This window comes from Mauremys reevesii, linkage group 3 (genome assembly GCF_016161935.1).
Source record: "Mauremys reevesii isolate NIE-2019 linkage group 3, ASM1616193v1, whole genome shotgun sequence".
NCBI lineage: Eukaryota > Metazoa > Chordata > Testudines > Geoemydidae > Mauremys > Mauremys reevesii.
This window is the reverse complement of record NC_052625.1, coordinates 83,820,432-83,829,727: the sequence shown is the minus strand read 5'-3', so window position 1 is coordinate 83,829,727 and position 9,296 is coordinate 83,820,432. Positions and strand designations below refer to the sequence as shown.

Sequence of the window (9,296 nt, the reverse complement as noted above, 5' to 3'; positions counted from 1 at the left end):
CTGCGCAGCCCTCGCTCAATGGGCAGCGCCAGGGTGAGGCTTTCCCGCACGTGCCGTGATGTCGTCATAGGCCGCGGACGGCAGAGCGTCACTGGCTGTCAGACGGCGGAAGTAGGCGAGGTAACTGCGCGCGGTCCGGACGGGAGGAGGCGCGGCGCCTCTTCGGAGCGTTGGTTCCGCGCGGGCCGGGGCGGGCGGTGCCTCCGCCCTGGCTGTCCCGAGCGGGGGCGGGAAGCTGCAGTTCAGCGACGCCCCTTTCCCGCTGGGGGTAACGCGCTGGAGCCACCCCCCGTCAGCCTCGCTGCCGGGATAACGGCCCCTGCCTCCAGGAAACCGTCGCCGTGCTCAGCCCCCTATTGGGTGGAGCGCCTCAATGTGACACCGGCCACAACGGTGCTGCGCCGCCACCTCGCTCCCTGGGACGGGGGCCCCCTCGGGGGTTAGTTTCGTAGCTGGTGGCTAAGGCGTTTTTTCAGCGCTCTGGGTGTCGGTGAAACAGACATTAAACTCCTTGAGATACTGACAGTCTAACCCTAAGATGTATCATATCGGGATAGCTCCGTCATGCTTAAACTGGGCTAGTTTGAGACATAGCAGCTCCTGACTTGGTGAGGAGTATATGTCACTTCAAGAAAACCGGACTTTGATTTACATTGTTAAATACTACATTAAAGTGAACATAGGGAGCAGCTTTCATTTTTAATATACTTAAAATGAATAAAATGTGTGTAGGAAAAATGCACAAGGTAAAATGTAGTCTGCTAAATACACTTTTTAACGGTGTGTCAACTAATAGTTCAGAAAGTTAATGTTTCAGGAAAATAAATATAGTACCACTGTATAGATTACTTCTGAACTTACCATACGTTTAGAGGAATTTTGGTCAGTTATATCCTTATACTGAAGGATTCTGTCCTTTTCCAAGGAAGTGGCCCTTTTATTTCTTCCTCGCTTACTTTAAGGAATGAAGTATCAGAGGGGTAGCCGTGTTAGGCTGGATCTGTAAAAGCAGCAAAGAGTCTTGTGGCACCTTATAGACTAACAGACGTTTTGGAGTATGAGCTTTTGTGGGTGAATACCCACTTCGTCGGATGCATGTACTCATTTAAGGAATGAGTCACTCTTAGAACAACACACCTTTGGAGGTGCTATCGTCTGTTTGGTTGTCCTTCCTTAGATTCAGATGGACATTAAGTGGCACTGGTGGAAGGCCCAGTAAAGTTGGCATGACTGGGATAAAGCAGCCACTCCCTACTGCTTTACCAGGTATATCTACACTGTAGAGTGATTTGTGCCCAGTTTACCCTAACCTGGGTGTGAGCATCACCACTGGAAAGCTATGCCCAAATTACTGTGTCCTCGCTCTTTCTGGACTTGCCAGTGTGTGTGTCAGCGGCATATGCCATCGTTCTTTGTAACAAGGTGCTCTAGAATTCTTTCCCGGTCAGTTGTGGGAAAACTTGTCTATCCTTCAGGGGGAACTATGGGAAAGCATTGGATAAGTAGCAGCACTATTGTGATTTTGCTTGTCCTCACTCTAAAGTGTATGGGTTCCAGCCAGAGTTAAAGTAGAACTTGGACTCTAACTCAGCTGTGCTAGCTAGCTGGGGAAGAAAGCACCTCCAAACTCAAGTAAAAAGTTCTTGTGTATGAATCATAAGAGTATTGGGTTAAAACTTGGGTAAGCAGGGTTAACTCTGGGGTGAATATATTGGGGTATATGCTGGGACGGAGGGCTGAAGAAAGAAAAGAGCAGAAGTTTTTCTTGGCAAGCACATACATGAGAGTGAACAAAAGTACCTTTAAACAAGGTGGGAGGTGTTTACAGGCTACTTTCTGCCTTTGCCCTAAATTTTGTCTACAGAGGAGTGGGGAGAAAATAACTTCCTAAGCATCTAGAGAAAAGCCTGGAACCACAAATAAACTTGCATCAATTCCTTACTCTTTTCTTATATGAGGGAGGAATTTTTATTGGATACTCTCCCTTCTGGCCATGCACAATATGTGAATTTCCATTCTAGTTTCAAGTACTAAAAGTCTGGACTTCTAGGGGCCATCTATCTGAAACTATTCTCCAGACATGAAAGAACTCTCTATACAAGCAGAAGTGGACTTTTTACTGTTTAAAGTACGTGCAGAAAATCATTCAGCCTGGTAACTGTTATTGCCTGGCTCTCTAAGGGAAAAATATAATGAAGTTAATATACAGCATAGTAAACTTCTATCACCTGTGTGTGTTTCCTGTTGATTTACTAATTGTAAGTACAGTTCTCAAACAATATATGTAAAACAGTGTATGGCAATAGTTTTGTATGTTTAATTTTTATAATTAATAAATATTTTAAAATGTTGCCCCTGTTCCCAAACAAAATCAAATGTTTGCCACATTTCTCTCTGATTTAGTTAGAACTATAGGAATTGCCATATTGGATTAGACTAATTGTCCATATAGTCCAGTATCCTGTCTCTGAGAGTGGCCAGCAGCAGATGCCGGGGGGTGGGGGGCAGTGCCCTGAGTAAGCAGATGTGGAATAATGGGTCCCCATGAAAATCTCATCCTAATAGCAAGAGAGCAATTTAAAATATGAACCATGAGATTTTAATCCCATCTAGAACTGTTTGCAATAATTGTTATGACTCGGTATTCTTTGTTATCAATCTTTCTTAAGGCCAAACATTTAGTAAGAGTCAATATCCCATGACAGTGAGTTCCACAATCTAATTATCAGTTTTGAATTTGCCATCTTTCACTTTCCGGAATGTCTCCTTTTGGTAGTGGGGTCTTTCTCACATAGCTCCTAGTTAGTAGTTTCTCACCACTACTAATTATTTTATATATTTTTATCAGACCCACTTTTGTTCATTTCCTTACCAAAGGAAATTATCTTAATCTTTTCAATGTCTTCATAGGAGAGTTTTTCTAGGCCTCTGATTATAGAGTTTAAGGCCAGAATGGACCACCAGATTGTATTAATAATCTAGTCTGACCTGCACATCACGGAGCACTAAACCCAATCCACTTATCCTTGCATTGAGCCCAGTAACCAGGATTAGACTAAAATATTACAGAATCCTTTTCCTGCCAATGTACATGACGTTCTTCTTGTCAACATTGAAATTCATCTGCCATCATGACAGGTTTCAGAGTAGCAGCCGTGTTAGTCTGTATCCGCAAAAAGAACAGGAGTACTTGTGGCACCTTAAAGACTAACAAATTTATTTTAGCATGAGCTTTCGTGAGTTACATCTCACTTCTTCGGATGCATAGAATGGAACACACAGACAGGAGATATTTATACATACAGAGAACATGAAAAGGTGGAAGTATGCATACCAACAGGAAGAGTCTAATCAATTGAGATGAGCTATCATCAGCAGGAGGAAAAAAAACTTTTTGAAGTGATAATTAAGATGGCTCATAGAAGGTGTGAGGAGAACTTAACATAGGGAAATAGATTCAATTAGTGTAATGACCCAACCATTCCCAGTCTCTGTTTAGGCCACAGTTAATTGTATCTAGTTTGCATATTAATTCGAGTTCAGCAGTTTCTCTTTGGAGTCTGTTTTTGAAGTTTTTTTGTTGCAAAATTGCCACCTTCAAGTCTGTCACTGAGTGGCTAGAGAGGTTGAAGCGTTCTCCCACTGGTTTTTGAATGTTATGATTCCTGATGTCAGATTTGTGTCCATTTATTCTTTTGCGTGGAAACATCTACCATCATGTTTCCCATTTACCTAGTATGGTGAAGTCCCTCTGAAGTTCCTCAGTCATCTCTGGATTTTAACTCTGTGTTATCTGCAGACTTTGCTTTCTCACTCCTTATTCCCCCTTTCCCACATAATAAATATGTTAACCAACACTGGACATAATATGGAAACTTGGTAAACTATTGCCATGATGAAAATTGGCCATTTGTCTACTTTGTTTTTTGTCTTGGTCATTTTTCATCCATGGTAATACTATTCTTCTGAGTCCATGACTAGTTTCTTTGACAAGGTCTCTCACAAGATGCTACTAAAGGCCTTCTGAAAGCCTAATTAAAATACTTCTGTTTTTGTAGCACTTAGGGAAAATGTGGGTTGATATGTGGGGATGATAAGATACTTAGTAGTGGGAGTCTTGGGGCTCAGAAGAGGGCATTTTTAATTTCTTCTTGTGATGAGCCTACTAAGAGAGAGAGAGTGTGTGCTTGGATTTGAATTGTTGGATTAAAAAACAGATTTTTTTTTTTTAAGCGTGTGGTGTTTAGAACTTAAAATAGGCACCAGATGTATCTAAATAAATATCACAAGTGAATCTATATGTTTTCAGGTAAAACCTGAATGTATGTGGGTCACTTGTGGGTAGACATTTGGATATTTACTACTTCATTTCCCGTCATACTGCTCATTTTTCATAGTTCAGTGCACTCTTCAATACAAGTTTCAGCACTTTCATTATTAAGTTAAACTTAATTGGAGTTATACTTCTGCTTTGGAATAATTTCACTTTTCTGTTTATAGCGGTTTGGAAGCTGTTTATGCATATAATTTGTCATTCCCTTCCCTCACTGTGGAGCATGTAAATCCTGCAAGAGACTTGTTTTCTCAATGGAACTTCAGGGCCTATGGTTTCACCCCTTGTAAACAATGCTTCAAGCAGTATTAATTCCCACAGAAATCCAGGAGGTAAGCAGGAGATGTTGAAATGGATGGTTGCTCTTTTCTTTATTCTCCTTTCTTCACACCTTACAGAAGAAAGATCCCATTCAGGAGTTCTATTCTGAAGTGTGAGAAGATGAAGCAAATACACTATTTCTTTTTTCTCCTTCTACAACAGGGGTGGGCAAACTACGGCCTGTGGGACCATCCTGCCCAGCCCCTGAGCTCCTGGCCCAGGAGGCTAGCCCCTGTGGTGTTTAGATGTTGCTTGTGATTATTAGAACTGGGAGCACTGGCTGTTGGGAGTCTGAAAGGATAGGAAACAGGAAGGATGGCGAAGGAGTTGAGGAGGCAGAGTGAGAGTTACAGGGGGTGCAGCAGCAGCTTGGTAAAGAGGTTTCCACTTTAAAAATAAAGTCCTGTTGAAGTTTGTTAGTACCTTGCCTGGTCGATACAATACCCCCGGCCTCTCCCTTGCTGTCCCTCCTCCCTCGCAGCCTCAGCTCGCTTGCTCCGCCACTGGCACAATGCTCTGGGTAGTGGGGCTGTGAGCTCCTGGGGCAGCGCAGCTGCAGAGCCCGGCCTGACCCGGTGCTCTATGCTGGGTGGTGGCGGCGGCAGCATGGCCTGGCTGTAGCACCGCCAGCCACTGGTGCTCCAGGCAGTGCAGTAAGAGGACAGGGAGCAGGGCAGGGTTGGCTAGAGGGAAGGGGAGTTCAAGGTGGTGGTCAGGGGGCGGAGGTGTGGATGGTGGTTGGGGGGGGGGAAATGGGTTGAATGGGGGCAGTCAGGAAGGAGCGGGGGTTGGATGGGGTGGCAGGGGTTCTGGAGGCAGTCAGGGGACAGGGAGTGGGGGTGTGTGGATGGGGCAGGGGGTCCCAGAAGGGCCATCAGGGAACAGGGGAGGTTGGATGGGGCAGGAACCCTAGAGGGGGCAGATAGGAGGTGGGGGCCGGGACACAACTCCCCTCACCTACCTGGGCCTCCATATAATTTACGAAACCCGATGCAGCCCTCGGGCCAAAAAGTTTGTGTGCGCCCCCCTGCTTTCCTCCTCCCCCCCCCACCCCCAGTTCTACAACCTCACCATCCTGTGTTGTTCTGCCTATTTAGGTTGCTCTCACATATGTGGTGGGAACTTGTATTACAGAATCCTTTGCTATTGAGGGAAGGGGGGCAGTTGTTGTCCTAGAACTTGGGGTTTGCCCTCCCCCCAGATTTTTCATATATCTATATGCTTCACTTGTTGGCCCCTGCCAGGGCATAATGTAATCACATATAACTTTCCTATGCTGACACAACCGTGCTCTCTCTCCCTCCCCCAATTTTTTTCTGAAATGATGCCCTTGATTATAGTATTGAATGGACTTTAGTTGGATCACCATGTTGAACACAATTGTAAATACATACTTTAGATTATAGTATCACTAAGTAGTGACTTTCATGTTTTATACTCTTTTACCTGGTAACAGGAAGTACCCTTTGTTTTGTGTTCCAGATGTCACTAGCTGACCCAGTCACCACCTGTCTTTCCCCTGCAGTGCATTATATGGTTTGCAAACTTGGATTTAAGATAAAAGACAGCCATTCAGTTAATAGTATTGTGTCTGAAAATGGTAACGTATGCTGGAGAACAATCACAGAGCTTGTGCATTACCGTGAATCAGGTCAGTGTTTGCTTTAGATCTATTGTGTGTTGTGTCTGAAAGCAAAAACACAATGCAGTTTGAGGTAGACCTAGCATGGTTAGGACATTGCATTATAGTACATCAACAGCTGCGTCACAGGTTGTGTTATAGAATTCACTTTTAAAAAGAGCTTTAAATCTTTATTGGGGGAAGAGGGTAAATACAAAACTCCATTGAAATGGTAAAAACCAAAACACAAAATATATACTTTAAATACTATCTGATTTTTTTTTTTTTTTAAATCATGGTGGCTGGATGAAAAATCAATTGGTACAGAGAGAATAAGTTTAAAAATCACCTCTCATGGATTTCCCACCCAGATGATCTTATTTTTCTTTATACCCCTCTTGCAAGAAATCTAAAACACTCTGACACCTGCCCTTTGATTGTTGCTCCCTGCTGTGCTGATTCCTAGGCCAGTTATATAGAGGTAGTATTTCTCTCTAAAGCATTTTATAATACTTTAGCCACAATGGAAAATGAGCGACAAGGTGAACCTGCTGAATTTCCATTTGACAAATCTGCTGCAGCACAAATGATGTCACTTGCTTCTAGGGATGATAGAAACGAGAGAAGTTATGTTGTCTGCCTCAGTCTTAAGTAGTAGTTACGTATGTGAGTACAGCTTTCAGGGCATGGTATTTTTCCCCCATGGATGCTAACTTCATCCTAAAGAGAAGAGATAATATAATGCTAAGAAAAAGTACATGTACTAGGCCATATCCTCAGACATTTTTCCATTGAAGTCAGTGGAGTTTCACCAACTTACATGAGCTAGGAATCTGGTCAGCACGACCTGTAGCAGGCAACCTGTACAGCTTTGTCACTAAACTTCTATCCTAATCCCAGCATAGCTATAATTCCAGCCTCTGTTTGAGAGGCTGCCAATTATACCAACTCATATGGTGGTTTTATGATTCATTTTCTCATGTCATTTATGCAAGATAATATTAGTTGTCTCTGTAGTGGAGTTGGTAGAGATGATAGGCAAGTGCATTATAAAACATATTCTACCCGGCCCTCTAAAGTACATCTTTAACTTGTGCACCATTTATTTTTGTAACAAATATTTTGTTGAGCAACTTTATATATTGCCATGTTACATACAACTTCTCTCTTCCAGGTCACTTGGCCACGTTGCCACTTTATACTTATGGGTGAATGTACTGGCCTTCCAAAAATGATGGTCCTGCAGTTAAGGCATGGGGCTGGGAGTTCTGGGTTCTATTCCCATCTCTGTGACCTTTCTGAAATCACTTAAAACTAGGTTCTGCAACCTCAGCCTCCCTTTCTACTCCTGCATTTTGCAAGCACACAATGTTTAGATACCTAAGAAATTGTCTGAGCCCATGTTAGGGAAACACACCATTTAAAGTTGTTGGTTTTTATCTGTAAAACATAGAGGCAAAATATTAGAATATGACATTCATGATAACTGTCAAACAGGAAATCTCATTAGAGTATGTAGGAAAGAGAGAAGCAACTACCTGTATTTCAGGTTGTTAGGTAAGACATGTATCTGGAAGTATTTTTTTTCTCATATGAATGAGTTTTTCCAACTTCCATTGGAACAGGGCTTTAAAAAAATCCCTTTAGCTTATATACCTTAAAAACTTTTTTTTTTTAATTTACCTTTCCTTATTTAGGATAGGTACTTTTGTCTTGTTTTCCATTGTAACCCTTCCTTCATTTTCCATCTTCTACAAGTGTCCTGTTGTCCTGGCAGAATAATCTGTGTAGGGTGAGAGGGACTTTTGATTTTTAAAACATATAGCCTGATGAGAACAAGTGTCATTCTCCATAGGATTTGAGACAGTGGACCTTTTGAAATTCACTGCTCTGACCACCCTTTTATTTTTAATTTTAAGATCAAAATGTGGATTATATAAAAAGTGTGCAGCTGTTAGGACCTTTATGTGAATCTGTTCATTTGCATCTACAATCCCTGACCATGGAACAGTTTGAAGTTCAGTACTCATTGTGGTTCCAGTGGACAAACTGTACGGAGGTATGAAAACTAATATTGGCGGTAAATATTTTAAATGATGCAGCTGTCTGAAGAGTTTGGGACCAGATTACACAAAAGTAAACAGCAAAGCAAATTACCCTCTGTAGCTTTCAGAATTTGAAACTAATTGGCAACCTATGAAGTAATAGGATAAGAACTATGCTGAAATATGCTACAATTTATCCATGTTATCACAATCAAAAAATCTACTAAATGTGTTTGGCCTGTGCCAATGGATGAGTAGGACTGTCTTTTTGCTTTTCTGTGAAGCCTAATATGTTTGTTTGCTTCTCTGTAAGGGTCCTTCTTTTGTTGAATTGTTTTTCTGTGTCAGAAATCAAAGGCTGGGTACTGCATGAACAGAGTTAAAATGATTCTGTAGGTGATGATCTTGCCAACTTTTTCTGCAATCTGGTCTCATGGACAGAGAAGTCTTTATATATTTGTATGAGAGTCGGGGGGGGGGGGAAATCACTGAGAAACACTTGGGAGACTTCATTTCAGCTAATCGTATTTTTATGTGTTTGACAGCTTTCTTCAGTTTTTATGTTAGTGCATTGATAGTGGGGAAACATAACTTTTCCCCTCTCTTCTAACCTCACAGCTACTCCTTGAAGTGTTTGCTGCACTGGATAGCATGGAAGCTACAGCAATTGCACTTAGCTTAATGAAACTAACATCGTGTCTGGAGCGAGCCTTAGGTGATGTAAGTGCAAACAGTTAAGGTTGTGCTGAAGTTTTGGTTTAAGAAGCTAAGAAATGTGCTTGCAGATCTTACTGTAGTTGAAACTAGGAGTCTGTTGTATATGTTAATAGATAAGGCAGCCTATAAGATATAAGCCTCATATACTGCCTTGAAATCTGGATGGCAGCTGGTAACTTCTGTTTTTGACCTAATTACAAGGTTAAAGGAGACTGACTAATTAGTTAAGGATGTTAGAACAGTAACATTTTTTTTCTGA

General features: G+C 42.1%; 1 protein-coding gene across 6 annotated transcripts in view; it reads left to right on the top strand.

Annotated features, from left to right (window-relative positions):
- Window positions 1-18: 18 nt before the first annotated feature.
- The window catches only part of ERMARD (ER membrane associated RNA degradation), a 28,368-nt gene continuing 19,090 nt past the window's right edge, over window positions 19-9,296 (top strand). For 3 of the 6 annotated variants that reach the window (XM_039531229.1, XM_039531233.1, XM_039531226.1), the window contains exons 1-4: window positions 19-120; window positions 6,137-6,305; window positions 8,195-8,334; window positions 8,939-9,040. In XM_039531229.1, coding sequence (XP_039387163.1) covers window positions 19-120; window positions 6,137-6,305; window positions 8,195-8,334; window positions 8,939-9,040 — 513 coding nt within the window. The other 3 variants (XM_039531230.1, XM_039531231.1, XM_039531232.1) reach the window with 3 other exon arrangements.